The sequence below is a fragment of the Vicugna pacos genome, chromosome 32 (assembly GCF_048564905.1).
Source record: "Vicugna pacos chromosome 32, VicPac4, whole genome shotgun sequence".
NCBI classification, from domain to species: domain Eukaryota; kingdom Metazoa; phylum Chordata; class Mammalia; order Artiodactyla; family Camelidae; genus Vicugna; species Vicugna pacos.
This window is the reverse complement of record NC_133018.1, coordinates 13,118,613-13,140,603: the sequence shown is the minus strand read 5'-3', so window position 1 is coordinate 13,140,603 and position 21,991 is coordinate 13,118,613. Positions and strand designations below refer to the sequence as shown.

Here is a 21,991-nt window from a genome sequence, read left to right as displayed (position 1 = left end):
TCCCACTGACAGTGTGTTAAGAGTTCCGCTTCCCTTCGTAGTTGCCTCAGCTTTTAAAATACTGTCAATAGTTCTTACAGTTTTAATTTCTGAGGCTGCTGTAACAAATTACCATAGACTTGGTGGCTTAAGCCAGAGAAATTTATTTCTTACAGTTCCACAGGTTGAGAAGTCCAAGATCAAGGTGCCAGCCAATTTGGTTCCTGGTTCGAACCCTCTTCCTGGTTATGTCTTCGGAGGGCAGAGGGGTTGGGAAGGGTGGGGGAAGTGTGGAGAGAGAGTGTGTGAGGGCTTGAAATCCTTCTTGTCTCTTCTTACAAGGGCACTAATCCAATCATGAGGGGTACATCCTTATGACCTAAATATCCATCCAAAGGCTTTATTTCCAAATACAATTACACTGAGAATTAAGGTTTTAGAATATTAATTTTAGGGGACACAAACATTCTGTACATAGCAACAAGTGTTGAGCATCTTTTTGTATATTTAAGAGCCATATGTCTTTCCTATTCTCTAAACTGTCCATGTCCTTTTCTCATTTTTCTATTAGGTTGCTTTGAGAGACTTTAAAAAAATCTTACTGAAGAATGGGAATTTGGTGATGAGGTGTGCAGGATGAAGGCCTCCTGGGACATGAATGCACCTGGATATGATGGACTATCATACTGATTGCTCAGGCCCAAGTAGCACCATGCATGCTGATAAAGTGCTGTGGCTTTTTTTTTTTCCCTAAACATTTTCATCAACAGTATCTTAACAGAAATGCACACAATTGGCCTGAGGTCAGTAGGTCAGCAATTAGAACCCCTTTTTGACAGATTAGGAAATGAGGCTCCAAGAGTTAAGCTCTAGTGGCCAAGGAAACACAGCCAGAGGTGCCAAAGCCATCTGTAGTCATCTGTGCACAGAGCCTTCTAGATTCAGGCTTGGGCCGTGGAGCCAGATAGACCTGGGTTTAAGCCACTCACTAACTGGAGAGCGTGGGATGTCACTGCACTTTTGAACCTTCTCTTACTATAGTCTAAGGATAATAACAATATCTTCTTTATATAGTTGTTCTAAGGACTACGTGAAATAACGGAGGTACATTCATTATAACATAATGTCTGTAGGTTAAAACAGAGTGTCTGCTGTGATAAAACACATTATAACATGCTGCTCATGGGTTTTGCTTTAGCAGTTATTTGTGGTAGTTCCAAAGTTCAGTTCCCATGTCCAGGACTTATCTTTCATTACACTCCATCTTCCTGCTGTTTTCCACTCTTCCTCTCTTAGCCCAGTCCACCTGGCTCTTCCACATCTGGGGGCTTGTTAGTGAAGTAGTCACCTACTCCCCGCCTTTGCAAGGAGAAAACGTCTTAAAGACTAGAGAAGAGCCTCCTTCTACTGATATTCTTCTGAACTCCCAGGCCATATGCTCTCAGGAAGTGCTGGTTATTGACTGAATGGAGCCAAGTGGGAAAGTCTGCTCCCAACACAGCCCTAGTATAGCGCCTGGTAGTTAAAATACATTTTGGCACAGAGCAAGAGATCAGCAAGCATTTATGCAGTGAATGCACACAGTGCCTAGTAGTAAGGGCTCAGAAGGCGTTTCTGTATTCAGTGCATTGTGCCTGGTACACAGTAAGCGCTCCATGGGCGAGGTTTGTAAACCTTCATGCAAGAGTTCAGCTTCGCAGTGCCTGGGTGCAGGGGTTCGAATCCCACACTCTCCTCTTGCCAGCTGTGCGACCTCGCGCAAGTGACAGCCTCTTTGTGCTTCAGATTTGTCATCTGCAAAAAACGCCGACGATAGAGTGAGATCTCAAAGAAACACTCCCGGGAGCACTTGGACGTGCTGCTTGGGCGACAGCGAGTCCCCGCCACCACACTGGCCCGCCGGGGCGGTCGGGGGCCCAGCGAGGGGCCCCGAGCCCTCCGCGGCGACGGCCACGGGCGTTCCCGGGGCTCGAGGTCGCGCCCAGCAAAGATCAGGGCACCCGAGGGGGCGGGGCGCGGCGCCCACGCGGGGCAGCCCACGGCGACCTAGGGCCGGCCGGCCGCCGCCCGCCCGGGAGCCGCGCCGCCCGCACTTCTTTCTCTCCCTCTCCATCTCCCTCCCTCTCTCGGCCAGAGATTCCGGCCGCGCTCGGCTCAGCAGCGCCGCCCGCGAACCGCCGCGCCGCCGCCGCCGCTCCGGCCCCTCCCCCGCCCGCCCTCCGCCCCTCCACCGCCCCCCCGCGCGGCCGGCGCCCGTCACGTGACGTGGTGCGAGCCAATGGCGGGCCGAGCCGCGGTCGGCGGCCGCCATTGCTGTCAGAGCGAGCGAGCCCGGGGAGGGAGGAGAAGCGAGGCTGACTGGGGAGGAGGGGGGGGTGGGGGAGGAAGAGGAAGGAGGGGACGTCGCTCGGCTGCCGGGGTCGCCCGCTGGCTTCGTCCGCACCCCCCCCTTCGCGAGTTCGCGCTCCGCGGCGGCGGCGGCTCCGAGGCGGCGGCGGCGGCTCCGGGGCTCGCCTCCCCTCACGCGCCGGCGGGGGCCGAGGGGGAGTCGGTGGCTGGAGATAAACAAGGCGGCGGCGGCGGCTGAGGAACAGGGAAGGCGGAGGCGGCGGCCGGCCCGCAGCGCCGGCCCGGGAGGCAGCGGCGGCCCTGAGAGGCGGGGAGGGCGCCGGGCCGCGCGGACAGCGCCCCCCGCCGCCGCCGGAGCCGCGGGAGCCGCCGCCGCCGCCCGAGCAGGAAGGAGCCGCGCGGCCGCCGCGGACCCCCCCGCCGGCCCGGGCCCGCCGCCCCCGGCGCGGCGTCGCCGCGGCGCCGCCCGCCCGCCCGCCGGCCCTCGCGCCCTCCCCCGGCGGCGGCGGCGGCCCGGCCGCCCCGCGCTCCCCGGCGAGGCGCCGCCGCCCGGCCCGGCCTCGCCTCGGACGCCTCGCTCCGACATGCCCCGCTCTGGCGGCCGGGCTCGCGGAGGATCATGACTGCGGCAGCGAACTGGGTGGCGAACGGGGCGAGCCTGGAGGATTGTCACTCCAACCTCTTCTCGCTGGTGAGTAGTCGGGTTGCGGGAGGGGGCTGTGCCGGGGGGGGGGGTCCCCGACCTCCGCCGCGGACCAACTTTCTCCTCCCGCCGCCGGGACTTCGCCCCTCCCTCGCCTCTCCCCGCCGTTCGCCTCTCGCCGATTCTCCCCCTTTTGGATCGTCTCTTCCTCGCCTTGGATCCCATCCAGTGTTTATTTGGCTCTTTAAAAATCATTTGTGAGCGCGGCGCTCGGCGTGGAATTTGCATGTGGAAGTCTCAGAGCTGCGGATTCTGGGTCGCACTTCGAACGCCCACCCTCTGTTGCAATCGCACTCCCCTTCCCCTCCCCTTCCCCCCCTTATTTTCCCCTAAATGTGGAAGGCTTTGCCTTGTGCTGCCCGCGCCTGCGATAAGCAGTCTTTTCCCCCCTTGTCGGATCGGCTGCCCGCCCGCCTTTTGAATTTTTAAAAAATTCCATAATGACACCTGCAATTTCGCCCGAAAACAGTTGATTGAATGCGATTGTGTCAGTAAAGGACTCTTGCACCCGAAGCTCCCGCGATTGTAAACATCGACAGCCTCCTGCCTCTCGGGGCTTACTACGCCGGAGAGCCGCTAAGCCATTGCATCGAGCCGACGGAAGGTGGAGAAAGCTTTTTCTTCTTTCTCTCCTCCTGGGTCTTTTAAAAACTGTTTTCTCTTTCCTAACAACGAATCCACACACACACAAAAAAGCAACAAGCTGGGCGGTTTGATAACATCGCTTTTATCTGCCTTCGCCTCTCTCGCGCTCTCTCTCTGATAATTGACAACTTTTCCTTCGGATTTGAATCGCCTGCCTTAATCTCGAAGCAGTTAGGGTGTCAATTGTTCTCCTGGAAGCCTGGCACCCGACGACGGCGTCTAGATTCATCGAAATTAAAAATGTGTAGGGCTCCTGCAACTCTTTCCTGGCGGTGGCAGTGACATTTGGTGGTAAATGCCATCTTTGCTTTTTATTGGGTCGTATTACCTAGCTCTGAAAACATTCACGTTGTTAAACCTTGCGTTTAGGCTAATAATTGCAGTGCGTGGTCTTTAAATATGTGCTTTGTGCTTGACTTACTGTATGTATAGCTATGTGCCCGGGAGACTACGAATTTGTTTAAATATTGAGCAAAGATTTGTAAACAGATGTAAGGCAATTATGTTTCAAGCGTAGAATATAATTGGAAAATTGGCTGAACGGTTTGTTTAATTTAGCCTTAAAAAAACTTATTTTAAGTTGTGTACCCTTTTTGGGGGGACTGCCTTTGGGGAACATGCATTTTGGAAATTGTTTTCTGTAACCTCTGCTGTAGATAGGAGCATTATTTACTCTTAATCCTTGTTTACACTGGATAAATAATTTAGTGTTCAAATTGTAATTAGTTACATTTAATTATGGGTAGCATAGATTCTTTTTTTTTTCCTTTGAGACTGGTGGAGAGAGACAGATTCTTGCCAACTTTTCAAATAGAAGCGTTATTTTCTTAAATATATTTCATTATGCAGATAAAAAAATCAAAACGTGAGATTTTTACCTACAAAGACCGAGTGACAGTATCTGTGCTTACACTGTAATAAGGTCAGGTCAGTTTTTTCCCCCAACACTTTTATTCAGATATTTAACCTTAAAATTCAGTTATAAGTTGTGATTTTCCTCTCAGTGCTGTGATAATTTTCTCTTGATCTTTTGATTTATGGGAATAAAACTCATTTTGCCTCCTTTTTTCTTCTCTCAGTCTATCATTTACTATCAGTCAGATTCTGGGACTTTCATAGATTAGCAAACATATTGATTAAGGGATTTTTAAAATGGTTTTTGTTTAGCAGCTGGTGACCACGTTGACACTTTAACGGGGAATTAAAATAACCAAGTAGACCAATATTGGTGAGGAGAGATCCCCCCAAATTACCGTATATCATGCTGACTGGTAATTGCTTGTATATATGTGGCTAATTTACATACAGTATGTTTTGTAGATGAACGAAAGTGTGCTATATGTGTAGTCAGTCTTTAAGATAAATCATTTCTTTTATCTTTTTTTTTTTAAGCTTAAGTAAGGATGATAGTGTTATAGAGATAAGATGCTTGAGATTCTTTTGGAGAAACAATTTGTAGGAGAGGATTCTGTGTTTTATGACTAACTAAAGGTTTGTGCTTTGGGTATTTCTCTCCTAAACTTCTGTAAACCAGGAATTAATTTTTGAATATGCTTTTAAAAAAAAAAACAGAAAACCCCAATTACTCTTTAGGTAGTAACTTAGAAATGCAGAAGTGCAGAAATGCATGGATTTGTTTTTTGTAAGAACTATAGAATGTCTGCATTCTCTTATGTAGAGAGTGGATAGGTGCTAATTTTAAGAAATTATGAATCAGTTAAAAAGCTGCTGATACTGTAAATTTTTATCATTCCAAATTGAGAATTTTCTGAAAATTAGGCATAGCGGCAACCTAAAATATCAAAAATATGTTGCCTAACATACATTGTATAGAGTAGTTAATTCCAAAGGAGATAAAATCATCACTTGTTCAAAATAAAGCACGTATTATAAGAACTCTTTGTGCTAAATAATAGCATATATTTTTCTTTCTGGCCTGCAGTTTTTTTGAGCAAAGTATTGCTTATAGAGAATCTGCGTAAGTAGTCATATTAATGTGGATTGAAATGTAAACTGGAGATTATAAAATTCTGTACCACACTAATAACCCACCCACTTTCTGTTACCTTGAGGTGTTCATATGGCTTAGTAAAAGTTGATATGTGCAGCCAGGTGCTTTAAGATTTTTGTTAGTCCTTTTCTTATTTTGCTTCCTGATTTTCTGTGTGGCGTCACATTTCCTAAATTCTCTGTCAAGTCCCGCCCCCTTTTCCTAACATGTGAAAAATGCCATTGTGTATATATGATATGGGTCATTATATGTGTCTCTGATTCTTACTGTTATGAGATTTGTAGCTACTGCATTAAATGCATGCCTGGCTGTGCCTTTGTGACTCAAAACTGTTTTCTCATGCTGTCCATCACATTTCTAGGAGGCTCTTGTTATATATTCACTCAGTGATAATACAGTTAACTGTGTTAAATCTGCCCTTTTGGAAAGTGTAACAGTGTTCCCTATGGTATGTCAACTCACCCTTGTGGGAAGACATATAATTTCCAGATGTAAGTGTATCTTTAGTTTTGTTTCTTTTGTTTCTCAATTGAGATGATACGGAGAAAAGCGATTTTGTGTCCTTCAGCTAGATTTTAGTGTATACACTTGACATGAGGCAGTCTAATTCTTAGACATGTATGCTCCACATTCATGTTATTTTATTTGCTTAGAATCTTCCTGACTATGGGATAATTGAGTGATATAAAATTCTTCCTTCCTGAATTGAAACATGCATTAGAACATAATTCCTATTAAGGACCGTTCATTCTATATTTGAAGATTTTGAGCTAATCTGTTGTTGACCTGCTTTCTTTTTTCTTTAGAGATTTATTTTTTTTGCAGAGAAGGAAGATAGTTGTAAATGTAGAAACTTTGAAATCTATTCTTTTGAGTTAGAACTAGATGGGGAGGACTTTCAGTTGAAAATGATCACGGAGGAGTGATTAATCTTCTCAAGTGCCTGTACGTATCCAGGGTATTTTCTCATCCCAATTTCCAATTTTAATATTTACATATAAAGCATCTTTTTTTCATGATGGTTCATTTTCTTTAATGAAAATATTTATAATTTGCTAGTGTATGTTTTCTGTTTAGCATCTTGTTGTTAGTAGCACATGGTGTTAAAGTATTTATATATTTATAATAGCAATAATTGCCACCCGGTAATAGTTGCCATATTAACCTCCAATTGCTAGTAAATATTTTTAAGTACATAATAGACAGCAATTTAAGGCATAGTGTAGCAGTTTACTGGACTGTTTTAAGGAGCCATTTGTACGTGTGATGAGTTCATAATTTTAAAGGGAAAATAATGTACCTAAGACTGATATGCTACAAAATATGTTGCTGTGTTATTGCTTGAAGTGCTCACTGAGAGGAAGTTAGGTTAGGGCTGTTTCTTTGTGAGAATAAAGACAGGGGGTACCATTAGGGCAATGAGTGTCTTTTGAGTTTATGCCAGGTGCTTATGTAGTTTAGCACTTTCTTTGGAATATTATGGTCATTTTTTTCATGGCTGTATTAGGTATTTGGGAAAAAATCTCTTAAGGCATTTCATTAAATAACATTAGGTTATAGTAGTGAATTATATTAATTAGGTATGGAAAAATTGATTCATCTTTTTTGTTCACTGGATAATTTAGCCTGGTTAATTTATTCATCAAACATTTTCAAAGATCTCTTCTGCTTTTAAAATTAATAAGGAAATACTCTGTCACTAGTTTGTACTGTATTCTATATATTATAACTATTTCCAAAAGATAAGCATATTCTGTATGTATTAAATTATATAAATTTGAGATGAAATTCATTGAAATACTTATAAGATTATCTAGATTTTTTTAATGAGCAGTTAATTCAACTCTCAAAGTTTGATTCAGAGATAGACTAGATACTGTTCTGAAATGATCTGACTTATTTTGGACAGAAGAAAGTAATAGTCTTTGAAATAGTTATAAGAAGTACTTTTTTTTTTTCTTTTTGGAAAGCAGGTGATATATTTATTTCACCGAAGTTAGGTAGTGAGATTAGACATTTATGAGAATTAGTAATATGGTTGAATGTTAGGTATTATTACTACTGAACTGTGCATTGCAATCATTTATTAGAAATGGAGAAAAAGGATTTCTGCAGCATTGCTTTTAGTGTCATTTACTTAAAATGTATTGTGTGCTAATCTGCTTTTACAAATTGTGAATGTCCACCAGAATTTCTCTTTTGTCACTGTATAAACATTCCTATTTCAAGAAATTACATTTAATGCATTGCAAAGTGAGGTAATTAGGCAGATAGCCTAAAAACGTGCTGTGGGGGATAGTTAAAATTTTTTTTCATGTGCACGTGTGCGCACAGCACACACACACACGCATTTGTTTCATAGAACTTGCTTAGAGATTTGGAATTAATGAATCAATATTTGTAATGTGTTTTGGAATTTAGGACTTTTCTTCCTTCTTGAATCATTTAACTTCTTGCTGATCCTGTTCAGATAATTTCCTTTTATAGTATATGCTTTCATTGTTTATTTGAAAGATTTAAAGGTGTTAGCTTTGTTCTGTTGGGGGAATTCACTTCATTACATAGGGGAGATGATTTTCCATTAATCTTGGTAAATATTAACATAAACGAGGAATTGTAAATTCAGATTCATTTGCATGAATGAAATATGTATGCTTGCCCAAGTTTTGTTTAGTATAGAATCACTTATGTACATCTGCACAGTTTTCTATCTTTGCTTTAGCTGATACAGAAAGTTTCAAATTCTCTTAAAATGTTGTGATTGGTGTTTGTTTCAAAGGCAGCTCCCCACCCCACTGTATTGTTTTGCTACTTAGTTTTTAAAATCATCTGTAGTATATATAGATTGGGTTTTACTCTCATAAAGTGGCTCTCATAGTCTTCTTTTAGGAACTCCTGTTTTACTTGCATTTATAATAGCATGTTTTAGTTATGTTTGTTGGAGTAGATTTGTTTTCCTTTTTTAAGCTGATAAAATGTCTTCTTAGAGTACATTTGGATTCTAGTCTGAAAGAAAGGATGAAGTTTTGTTTTTTTCTTTCTAAATGAAAATTAGAAGAATCAGTGATGTCCAAGGGAGAATGTTTACGTCATTGGCATTTCCATACTCCAGTTTATTATGTATGTTTCTGAGTGTTTATTTTCTCATTCTAGATGAATTGTGGTAGAATCTTACTAAAACCGTATTTCTGCTACTGTGAAATAGCACAGAGCCCTGGTTGACAGCTTTCTGCATTTTGTACTTTTTCCAGTACAGTGAAATTCCATTACTGTTAAAGGAACCTCCTGAGTTGATTATATTAAACTTTCATATGTGTCTTATTTTGCATAGTTTACTTAAAAAAACGAAAAGGGGAAGGTAAAGAGAATTAGGTAAACTTGCAGGTAAATGTTTCTTTTTTTCTCAGTCTTCACCAGATTTCTTTACTATAATAATTAAGTCTTAATTTATTTTAAATAACTGTATTAATTGGATATATTTAAGATGTTTGATATTAAAATTAAATCTGAGGAAATGATGTTTCACATAAAATATATAATTAATTGTGCATAGAGTTCTCTATAATATTGAGTGGAAATTCCAAAGATTGATCATCTACAGGGTATTAAACTGCATTAAAACTGTGATTTTCTTTTTTCCCTCTGAAGAGCATTGATAAATTTCTGAGGAAGCATTTTTGCATAAGACAGATGAAGCTTCCTCATATAGTTACACATTGTTACATTAAATAGGAAAGATGATTAAATCCATCTACACTTAATTTGAGAGTTAATAAATAAGGTATTCAAAAGAGTATAATTGGTGTGAAAAAACATTTTGTGTTGGCAATTCTCATGATTGAATTTTAATGTCCTAAAGAGAAATAAGGAAAAGCATACATATATCTGACTCAGGAACCAGCTCCTCTTTTTTTTTTTTCCGTGTGTATATGTATGGCACAATCCTACTCGTCTTTTAAGTAGGTCAGATGTCACCTCTGTGAAGCTTTCCTTGACTCCCACAGATAAAACTTGTCACTCTTGCTCCTCATGTGTGCCTCCTTCTTCTGCCTCTGCTAATCATATGAGCTTCTGTAGGGCAGTGACCCTGACTAAGTCATCTTTGCATTCTCTTCATAGTTAAGTGCTAATTAACTATTTGTTAAATGAATAAATTACCCGACAGCAATTCTCTTCTCCATCCTTCTCCCTAAGGGAGTTCTCATTGTCTCTTTAGGTCCTGATCGCAATATGTTATTATTTTTTTTTGAACTTATTTAGGTGTTAAGATCTATATTCTGAATATGTATTATCTAGGTTGTATGTACTGTGGCTTGGTAATATTTTAGATGAGTTCCAGGAAATCTTTATTAAAGAGAATTCCAACTGTTTAAGAGATGTATGCTTATACCTCAAAGGAATAGGAATTTGGTTAGTATTCAGATTTTCTATAGTGTAGTAGGCAATCTGTGGCTTTTGGAACCTGTTGGAGATTTTGTTTGGGGCTTGATACAGAATTCCTTCATTTTTTAATTCTCTAAGCTGTGCAGGAGGGCTTTTGCTCAACCTTTAGTTATAAGATTATTTTCCATCAGCAAAATAGGTAGTAAACTGGTAATAGGGAAGGTTGAGTTGTATTCAAACTTTGTTTTTTTTATTAGTGACTAGATCTCGTTGGTTGCATAATGGTTCTGTGCCTCAGTTTTTCCTATCAACTTGATGGAAATATGGAAGTCAGGAGGTGTGAAAAATCATTTTGAGTATCTTTTAGGTAAAGCACTTTGGATAACTAGATAATGTTCTTTAATGGGAAGAATGTTCTAGCAAATGACAACTGAAGTTATAGAATAGCCCTAGGCAGTTATCGAGGAAGTTGGAATGGCAAAATTACTTGTTTTAATATGGCAGTTATGTTGGGTTTTTTTTGCTTTTTGTAGGGGGAGCAGAAGATTAAATTGTTCTTGTGTCTTTCTTCATAAATAAACCATGATTGAGAAGAAAAACTTAAAATTCATCTTTAAATGTTACAGCTTTTCACTTCTGTATATGATTCACAGTTGTGTGGTGTGTCTTTAATAAGCTGGGTGATTTTGCTGTATCAACCCTAAGCTCTGATTGGCTAAGACTAGAGATTGAACTGTGGCTCTTATTTGGTACTTTAAGCTATTAATTCCTTGGCAGCTCCAGAGTGCTCTTTGAACTTTAAATAGCAGTTCTATTAACATTTTGAGATTTGTCTCAGGGAATGTCAGAAATAGTACTTAATAAATATCTTTTTCCTCTTAAAGACTAAATTATGTTTTAGTCTGACACACATGTCACAACCCTTACTATGTTTGAACAAAGTATATATCATCAACTGCCAGCCAATTTCTGTTTTCCATTTAATAATACGGCAACATCTAAAAATATTGTTTAGACTTTGTTGAAGGAAATCCCAGTCTATAGTTTTTGTATTAGTCTTATGGAATATGAATATGAATAGTGTCCTAAGTTTATAGCCAAAGTGTAGAATTTTACATGTAGATGGTCTCTAACATTCTAAATATTAGAAAAAGTTAATCTGTATGTAAGTTTGCTTTCACATAAAAACCCACCCTGCATTTTGTTGGTACAAATGATGGTTAGCCTATTGTATTGTACTTAATTACTTGTGTTATAGAACTCAAATGCTATTTATGGTAGCATTTTTATGGGAATGAACTTACATTTATTGTTCCTGCTTAGCATGCTAGGAGTACCTTTCCTCTGACTGTAGTGCTGGCAATCAGAGCAGACACTCCCTAAAATCCATCTTGGCTCCAGGCAGTGGGAGTGAGGACGACCCAGACTCTGGGCCCACTTTTAGGTCTAGGAGAGGGTTGTTATCTGAAAGAGCGGCTTGAAGAGAGTGCTGAGAAGTGAGGATGCCCCTCCTGGCTCCATGGAAAGAGCCAGTTTTGGAACAAGGATTGAAGCAAATTTTCCCTTCCCTTCCTAAAGGTATCTGCTGCTGCTTCCTCTTTGCTGATACACTTTTATTGAAACATTGAGAACAGTGTTCAGTCCTGTGATGTCATCAGGAAAAGATTTTGTATTTCTTTGCCCTTTAGCTCTTCCCTTCCCTTTCCTCCACTCACCCTTAGAGACAAGTTTTCTACGTGCTATTTTGTGTGGTAAATGAGGACTTACAACCCTCAGTGAACTGAAAAAGGAAATTGGGGGTGAGATTGGATGAGGTAGCCAATAAGTTAGTATTAAGCATTAATTTTTTTATATGTTTGAGAAATTTACGATATATGTAATTCATTTTCAAATAATGTACATACATTGGAAATGATTAAAATCTGGCTTGGGCTTACAAAAAGATTAGCTGTCTGATATGTGGGAAAAAGACTTGCATGTACTATTTAATTTCTAAGATTGTGTATGGTAAGTGCAGAAGGAGAGCACCATGGACAGATAGCATGGTACCTGGCAGTCAGGAAAACCCAGAAGGGGATTTAAACTGGATCGTGAAAATGTATGGATGTGGTTTGCTAGAGGGGGATGGAAAAGACATTCTTTGGAAGCTTAGTTGACAACTCTGAGTCTGTCCTTCAGAGTATTTCCTGAAGTGGGATATAGGAGAGCACTTCTTATTTACGATCTTGGTTCTTGGTTTCTTTTTAAAAAACAGTACAAAAACTTACTGAAATCTAATTTTTGTTAGGTGGAAAATTTGAAGTGTAGGCAGGCTGATTTAGATTAAGAAATGGTGATGTTAAAATAATCAGTTTTCTAAAATAATTCAGTTCTAAACTTTAAAAAAACAGTGCTATATTACACAGAATGCTAATGACTAAAGTGACAAATATTTCAGAAACTGGACAGACGTGAAATCTTAAATGAGCAGATGGGATATGAAACTAAAAGTGGGAGATAATCCAAGATGATATAGAAACTATTATGAGAAATGAATTGAGGAAAAACAAATGTGTTAAATGGTATTACATTTAATAATATGTTTAAAAGCCTTTCTAGGATTGCTCTTTTACATAGACACGTTGGAATTGTTGAACTGAGTAACCTTTCATTCTTTAAATTTTGTACATTTTAAAACACGTTAGATTTTGGTTCAGAATTCCTTCTCATGAAGCCTAGACATTTAAGTCATGAAAGTATATGTTACATGTACTTTCAGTAGACAGTATAATTTGCTTTATCTGACGTAAAAATGAAAAAAAGAGAATAATGATGATTTTCAAATATAATTGTGGTGGACCTTGAAGGGGAGAGATAAAGAGTGAAAGATGAGGAAGTTTGTTGTTTGGGCAGCTTGGTAGTTAGTTGAAATCATTTCATTTGACTGTTGAGGGTAAAAATCTGGATTATAGTGGCTTGTGCAATGAATGAATGGCACACTTTCCATTTGAAGAAAGTTGATTGCGGAGCAGGCACTGATGTGGAAGTGGGGAGGGTAAGCGATTGAAAGGTAGTTTGAAGGTATTTTTTCAGAAGACAAGAGCCTCATTTGTGTTTGTAGACTTAGGAGCAACAATAGTGGAGAGAAAGAAAGAAAGATGAAAAATGTAGGAAAAGCTGGTCATTGATGAAACAAGTCTAGCTGGAAATGGTATCAAGAACTCAGGTGATGGAGTTTGTACTGGAAAAGAGTAAGACACATCTGGGTAATAAAAGATGTGAGGATATAAGAAATTAGTAAGTGTGAAGGAAGTGGGGACAGTCTCAATTGTACCTTGACTGCTTTTTAAATTCAAAGATGGTATTGAGCTTGAGCCTGAATAAACATTTAAAAAATTTTTGCTAAAAAAGTTGCATTTTAATTGATGTACTTGTTGCAGTCAACCATCTTTGTTTTTTTTCCTTTAATCATTATTTTAAGTAGGTCACATGTCACCTCCTCAGGTTGTACACTTCACAGTTACAAAACTGATTTTGAGTTAGTCGCACCAGAACTGATACATATCTGCCCAAATGAGAAGTTTTCTTCAAACTAAGTCCCTTGAAATGGATCAGATATCGATGTTATTGTCTGTAATACTTTTTGGTCTTTTTCCTTGAAATTTCTTTAAGAGACGTTTAGTTAGCCACCTCAGAAAAAATCTTATTTTAAAGAATGCTTCTTTGGTCAGTGTCTTTTTTCCTTTCTTATCTTGGTTCTGATTTTTTGCTCTTAAATTAACAATTTAGTTTACCATCTGATAGGGGCCTTACTGATGGTAAGGAAAAATCCTAGGAAGAACCCTGCTTTTGGATATACAGCTAACCCCTGAGCAACATGAGTTTGAACTACATGAGCCCAATTACACGTGGAGTTTTTTCAGTAAATGTGTACTACAGTGCTATGTAATCTGCAGTTCATTGAATCTGTAGATAAGGAGGGCTGACTATAAAGTTACATGTGGATTTTTGAGTCTGCAGGGTGGATGCCCCTAACCCCCGAGTTGTTCAAGGGTCAGCTGTATTGGCATGCATATATTATGCATGTGTGCCAAGAATTCCTGCCTTGCTTGTGTGGTTGCCTCCCAGGTTCTGAGTCTAGTGCTTTAGTGTACTTTTTTCATACAGTTTCAGTGGAGGTGGACTTAGTGGTCCATTGTTTGGTAAAAGTAAATTTGGGGACAAAATAAGTAGGGGTGGCATTTTTGCTTTCTGAGGATCAAGGCAATTATAAGGGGAAGAGTAGAACTGTAAGTTGTGCTCTGTCCTTAACGTCTGTCTAGCAAGTGTCAGGTATCATTTTGTCCATTTTGATTAGACTGAAGTAATCACTAAGAAAAGCCTTGAGATATGTAAAGTATCCTGTTGAGATAATTTCTTAAGGTCTTAACAGAAAGTTAGGTCTGTGAGACTGTAGTACCGTCACCCACTTAGCGTTGCTTTACTCATTTGATATTGCCTGGTAAGTCATCTAGTATCAGATACATGTTCTTCCAGCAGCTTCTTCCATAGGCTGAGCTGAGCACAGTAGCACTCGTGTATTTAGGATTCAGTGTTCTGGGAGGTACAGAGGATCTCTTACTGGCATGCTTATGTTTGTTACTCAGATTACAAATTGCAGTGGTCAGTATTATTTTCTACTTTTGAGTTCAGGAATATGATGAGATTTTTCTCAGTCAGCTTTGTTACTATGTTCTTCACATTACATAGATGATTTTATTTATGATAGATGATTTTATTTATTTATTTATTTTTCTTGTTAAGTACTTTTCACATTAAAAAATGGGAACTGAAATCCTGTCAAAGAGTATGGCAATATAATACTAGAGCTATAGATATTTCAGGAAAATTTACTTACATGATAATCTAAACAAATAACAGGCACTTTTAAATTTTACAGATTTATATAACACTTGGGCAATTTAACATTTAGAATTTATACCAGAGCATAAATCTACATTGTAGCTACTGAAGACCATAAATATTTACCTTCTGAAGGTAAAAAAGTCTTGAAGTTACTAAAAACATTTTTCAGAGTGTGTTGGTTTATATACGAAGTGTAATCATCTGCATGGATTGAATCAAGTGTTGTGATCCCAGATAGACTAAATTCTGTAGTTGTCTATAAATTACTTGAGATATATATGAAAATAATATTTTATTACTGTTTGGTGGTATCATAGTGAAACTGAGCTTTGCAACCCAGACAGATGGTGCTATTCTTGAGTCTGTCTGCAAGATCCTATAACATTTAGTTAAACAACAGAATGATTCTCCTGAGAACCCATACTTTGCTATGTATAAGCTAATAAACTGTCTTTAGTAAATTTTATAAATTTGATTTGAAAAAGAAGTATTTACTTGTTCTTAGGAAACTTTTCTAATGAATCTGTTAAGATGAATAGCCTGGTTTGATAGTTTAAATGGTAAACTCAAAGAAAACAGATGGGATTCACTAAGGTAGGTGCCTGTCTCCTAAAATAACTTTGATTTTTGTTGGCAAACTTTCTCATATAGTAAGTGTGATCCACTGTTAAGAACTCCAGGAGCTGACTTTAACAATTTCTAGACAACTGTGAGAAATTTGGTAATATATATGTTAACATTCTTTTAAAAAAATAACTATTGATTTAGAATCCTTGCAATCCAGCTTACATTTAAATATTGGGCTTGAAAATGGAAATATTTTAAACAGCCTAATCCAGTTTTAATTCTATCCACATTGGGTGGATAGAATGTTGTTTAGATGTTTTGTAAAAGTTTGAGTTTGGAGATAGTAGTATATGATTGAGATGAATAAGTTTATCAGTTACATAAGTAATTGCATAAATAGTACATTAACAAGTCATATGACATTTCTAGACATTCTTGGTCATTATTCTCTTATTAAATTTACTGTTTATTTAATGCTTAGTCTTTTTTTTTTTTAGGTGCCTTTTTTGGTCCTTTTTTAAAATTATAGTAGATTTACAGTGTTGTGTTAATTTCTGGTGTACAGCCTAGTGATTCAGTTATACATATGTATATTCCTTTTCATATTCTTTTTCAGTATAAGCTATTACAAGATGTTGAATACATTTCCCTGCGCTATACAGTAGGACCTTGTTTGTCTATTTTATATGTAATAGTATCTGCAAATCCTGAACTCCTAGTTTATCTCTCCACCTTCCCCTTTCCCCCCTGGTAACCATAAGTTTGTTTTCTATGTCTGTGGGTCTGTTTCTGTTTTGTAAATAAGCTCATTTGTGTCATTATTTTAGATCCCACATGTAAGTGATATGGTATTTTTCCTTCTCTTTCTTGGGTAGTTCAATTAGTATAACAATCTACGGGTCAATCCATGTTGCTGCAGATGTCATTATTTTACTCTTTTTTATGGCTGAGTAGTATTCCATTGTATATGTGTATAATACAACTTCTCTATCCAGTCATTGGTCAATGGACAGTTAGTTTGCTTCCATGTCTTGGTTATTGTAAATAGTGCTGTTATGAACATTGAGGTGTAATGCTTAGTCTTTAATAGATGGGAGACAAGCCTGAAAAGTGATGTTTGACTCCAGATTGGATGACATGAAGGAGCTGGAAGTTTATTCGGTATGCACAGGGTAATATGTGAAGGGTTTTGAGAAGGATCATAACATGATCAGATTTACGTTTCAGAGAGGAAACTCATATGGGCTCTGTGTAGTGTTGATTACAATAGCAGAGAAACCCAAGGTGGAGAGAAGGTTCTTAGAATAGTCTAGATATGAGAAATTATTCAGGACCAGTAGAAATGGAGAAAAAGAAATGGATTTAAGTAATATTTTGGAGGTAATATTGACAGGAGTTGGTGACCAATTATGTATGTCATAGGAGAGGAATCAAATGGCAAACAGATGTTCTTGGTTTTACAGGATTTTCATTCTTGTGTATATAAAATAAAGAGGAACAGTTGGCAATATCCATGAGCTATAGTTGTTAGCAGAAGACCTATGCTTTGATCACAGGTGTGTATACATGAAAGTATTCACTGAGCCTGGGTTTTTGCAGTTAAATTAAACCCTGTGGAACTCAAAGTTTTAAAATTAATTATGGACAAGAGCTGGGGCAGAAAGGCAGGAGAAAGTGAAAAGAAAGTAAAAGCAAACATTAGCCTTTATAATCTGCCTATTTTCAAAAAAGATTTTAGGCAGTTAGAACCAGATTTCTCTCTTAAATTGAAAATAAGATTTATAAGGAGGGGTTGATTAAAAAGGTGAGGAAGAAACGGGAAGGCAAGACTGGTAGGGTGAGGGGAGAAGGGCTTTGAAGAGTGTGGGTGATGATGGTGATGGTAGGTAGTGGGAATGAGAATATTTTGGTAGGGGAAGAGCTCTTGAAATCTTGATGATCAGAAATGGGCATGGAGAAACTGTGATAGGAAGAGAAAAAGATGGGGGAGTACCCTGACAGCAATTGGTTCTATCAGCCTTTGTTACATAGAACCTCTGCTTTTAATAGTGGAAAGCTCAGAAACCAGATTACATTTTTCCCTCTGTAAATCTGCTTTAGGATGTTTTAATTGAGCTTTTTATTTAAGGTTTTATTTATATTAATCTCATATCAGTAATATTTTTGATAGGAGGATGAAATAGACTTTTACCTCTCTTTTTCTTCTTACCTTTGTGGAAATTGTCAATTTTTAGGAATTGGCATAGTGGATAGAATGGAAAGGACATTTGTAGATACTCAGTGTGTATCTTTGATGCCTATTCTTCTTTCTGATTTTGGGTTCCTTCAAATTTTTATTACTGTCATTCTATTCTTGTTCCCTCAGCACTTAGCTTTCTGATTAGGCCATATTTTTGTAGATACTGAGAGTGTAAATTGTTATACCATGTCATATTTTTACCTCACATATGGGGAGAAGTTTTCCCTTCCTCCCCTCTTCTCTGCCCACCCCTCCAAACCTCTTTCCTTTTTCAGCACGTTCCTGGGCTCCCTGTCCTCTGGAGCCTTCCCTGGCTTGCTGCACTTTTCCTTGGCAGCACCAGTTCTCAGTTAAGCGCTAAATTGTACATATGCACTTCAGAACCTTTTGATGTAATCTCCTTGGTGTGGTGGGGATCCTCTCCAGTTGTTTTGAGTGCACTTACTGGCACAGCGTGTGCTATCCATTGTCAATTGGCTGTAATTCATTCAGCTTTCCCATGTGGGTAGATTTTTCACTTGGCTACCCTGAAGGTAGAGAGTTGGCTTTCTTGCAGTTGTCATTTTCCTTTAATTTCTCTCCAAGTGAGGTCGTACTAATGAAATATAAAATATTTCCAAGAAATGAAACTTCCAAGAAATTAAAACTACATATTATTACCCGCAATCCAGCTGATCCACTAGGTCGGATACACACCCAGATCTTCTATTCTTGTTAATGTGCACATTTTTTTGTAAATAGATGTAATTACAGTGTAAATATAGCTTTTTATTCAGCTGTATGCACTAACATTTTTCGTGTGGTTACCATTTTCATAATTATAATTTTAAGAGAAAAATGTTATGAATTTAATAAAAATTTAAATTTGTCTCAAATTCAAACAGTATTGAAGGATCTGACAAAAAATATGAAGATTCTCCTCCCTCATGGGGAGGTAACTACCAGTAGTTTAATTTTTATCATACCAGGTATTTTTTTTTCTGTATGTTTTTGTGCCTATAAACATTACAGTTTCAAAATTGTTTTCATTGGGTAATAACATATATATTTCTACTATATATACGGTAGAAAGAATCACGATACAGTGAACACCCATGTATCCAATACCCAATGTAAGAAAAAAAAATTTATCATTTGTGAAGTCCTGTGGTACCTTTCCTTCCCATTCTCTTTCCTCTCCCTCTTCCTTTTTTTTTTAAGTTTTAATCATGTATATTTTGTGTGTGTGTGTGTGTGTGTGTGTGTGTGTGTTTGTATATACATAGTTCTTCTTTTGAATGTTTAAGAAATGAACTATATTCTTTTGTAGCTTGCTTCTTTAGTTTAATACTATGTTCTAACAATGTGCAGTTGTAATTTACTCATGCCGCAGTTTATTTATGCGTCCTATTGATGATGGACATATTTGTTGTTTAAGGAATTACAAGTAAGGGTAATTCTCCAACTTTTCCTGCAAGATGTGTCTTGTGCTTAACATTTAAAAAATATAAAAGACATAATCAAAGTCTCCAAATATTTTTAAGATAGTAAATTTAGATATACCTCATTCTTTTTTAATATTATTTGCTTAAGCAGTTGTATCTTATTTCATAGGATAGGATGTGTTTTTATTTAACCAACTGTGAAAAACATTAAGATTCAGTTTTTTTCTGTTAACAGTACATTAGTACATTTATGCATTTTGATACTTATAACCATAAATTCTTTAAAAAAGATGTGTCAGTTTATGTTCCTTTGGGCAGTATATGAATGCCCATTCTTCTATCCTGGCCTGTAATGACACTCATTTTAATTTTTTCCACTCTGAGCAACAAATATCTCAGTGTTTAAATTTTCAGTTTCTTTATTTCTCATGAGGTTCGGAGCATCTTTTCATGCAAATGGGTATACATATTTTGTGAGTGTTCTTACTTTTCAAAAGCATTTAATCTCAAAAAAGCCTTTTGTTTTCTTTTTCTATTTAAAGTTGCCAATCACTCACTAGCAGGATCTGTATTTCAAGTCAGACTTTTACGTGTTATGCCCATTCTCATCTCAGCTTTTACTCTTTCTAAGAATGCTTACTGAATGCTTGGAATTGCTTGACTACTTGCCAGGTACATACATTTTCTCATCAAGATCCTGCTGAGATAGGTACTACTGTTCCCATTTTTCAGATAAGAAAACTGAAGCAAGAGATTAAAATAACTTTCCCCAGGTCACACTGCTAGCAAGAGGTGGAGCCAAGTCACTGACTGCAGAGCCTGAACACAACCAGTGCTTTGTATTGTATGCTCTTCTTTATTTTCTTGTCTAAATCCTTTTAGGGCTTCTATGAAGCTCCTCCTAGCTATTCCAGACATTACTGGTCTCTTTCTTTTTCTGAGCCTTTTAAAAATTAACAGTGTAGACCATATAATTTAGCACAAGCATGAAGGTAGAAATCACTGGAGCATATAGATTTGCCTGAGATTAATGGAGTGATAATTCAGTTTACATTTTTTTCAGAAGTTTCATCAGAGATTAATGGAGTAATAATGCAGCTTAAAATTTCTTCTCACAGGTAGGTAGATTTTTTTTCTCCTAGACTATTCCAATTTGAGAAATCAGTTGGAAAGTGAAGTTAGGATAGTTTATTGTTTCTATCAGTATTGTTTTGATCAGTTCATCACCTCACTAAGTCTCTTTCAGTTTTTAAAAAACAAAAAGCCAGTTGCTGAAATGCTCTTATCAGAAATAATTTATTACAGTAACAAGATCATGTGCTTATTAAAAAATAGACAAATAGCTTAAACAAGATAGAAATTTCTCTTTTGTATACAAGCAACCTGGAGGCAGCATTTCAGAACGGGTTTGGTTACTTCTCAGTCATCAGGGGATCCAAGCTCAGCTTTCTGGTTACTCCATGGTCTCTAGTTTATCACAAGAGGCATATTGTCCAAGATGGCTGCTCAAACTCTAGTCATCATGGTTGACATTCTAGATGGGGAGGAGGAGGAAATGTAGGAAAGCCACACCCCTCCTTTGTAAGGAAACTTCGAAGAAGTTCCTTACAGTACATCTGGCCATACTTAACCTCAGGGAGGCTGGGATATGTAGGTCTTCAAGTGAGCACATGGTTATCCCCCGTAATAGAGTATACGTTACTGTGGAGAAAGGAGCCATTCATATTTGGGTAGGCAACCAACAATATCTGCTATACAGGGAAAATAATACAAATTTGCTTTTATAGTTTGTTATTGTAGTTGGGTAAGAAATCATCCTAATGTCACTAATGAACTTTTATTAAATAGTTCAGTTCCCAGAAATTTCAGAAGAGTTCCCTTTTAAAGTTAGTAAGTATGTATCATTAACTAGAGTTCTGATGTAGTTAGCCATGAAAATAATTTTTTTTGAAAATACTGAATACTTTCAGAAAGAGATTCACAGTTACCTTGGAGATACACAGGATGATTACTTTGGTTATATTAAAAATAGATTTTTTTCTTTGAGATATTCTTTACATGGATTCTTCTGTTAATACATAAGTTTTTAATTATCTTTATTAAGGTTTAATATACGTACAATAAAATGTACCCATTTTAAGCAAGTACAGTTTTGACAAGTGAAACCACACCCCCCTCACCTTCAGGCAACCACTGATCAGCTGTTACTAGAAATTCATTTTGCCTTTTCTAGAATTTTTTTGTAAATGAAATCGTATAGTATCTAGTTGTTTCAGCAGCACTTGTTGAAAGATCATGTTTTTCCCATCATTGTCAAAAATCCATTGAATGTACTGAATGTATGTGTGTATGTGTTTGCATGCGCTTATTTCTGGATTCTGTATTATCTTCCTTTGATCTCCATACCTCTTATGCCAGTACCATACTGTCATGATTACTGAAATTTTATAGTATGTCTTGAAATCAGGGTAAATTCTCCAACTTTGTTTTTTTCAAAATTGTTTTGGCTCTCCTGGATACTTTGCATTTCAATGTAAGTTTTAGAATCAACTTGTCAATTGGTTTTAAAAAAAGTTCTTCAGGGATTTGATGGTGATTTTTTTTTTTTTGAATCTGTGGATCAAGTTGGAGAGAATTGAAATGTTAATTTTAGGTATCCAAGTCCATGAATTATGTTTTAGCTCTCCATTTCCTTAGATCTTTAATTTCTTTCAATGTTTGTAGTTTTTGGTATACAGGTCTGGAACGTACGTTATCAAATTTATTCCTAAGTATTTCATGTTTTTCAGTGCTTTTAAAAGTGGCAT

At 38.0% G+C, this 21,991-nt stretch overlaps 1 protein-coding gene and 1 long non-coding RNA gene across 3 annotated transcripts in view; one reads left to right on the top strand and one right to left on the bottom strand.

Annotated features, from left to right (window-relative positions):
- Positions 1-363: 363 nt before the first annotated feature.
- On the bottom strand, positions 364-3,343 carry LOC140690945 (uncharacterized). Its single transcript, XR_012066359.1, has 2 exons — positions 3,008-3,343; positions 364-1,773 (listed from the first exon to the last, which is right to left on the bottom strand). It is a non-coding gene; the product is annotated as an uncharacterized lncRNA (long non-coding RNA).
- Positions 2,300-21,991, top strand: part of MED13L (mediator complex subunit 13L) — a 252,919-nt gene continuing 233,227 nt past the window's right edge. Inside the window, exon 1 of one of the 2 annotated variants that reach the window (XM_072953229.1) lies at positions 2,300-3,019. In XM_072953229.1, coding sequence (XP_072809330.1) covers positions 2,948-3,019 — 72 coding nt within the window. In that variant the 5' untranslated portion in view covers positions 2,300-2,947. The remainder of the gene's footprint in view (positions 3,020-21,991) is intronic. The other variant, XM_072953230.1, reaches the window with a different exon arrangement.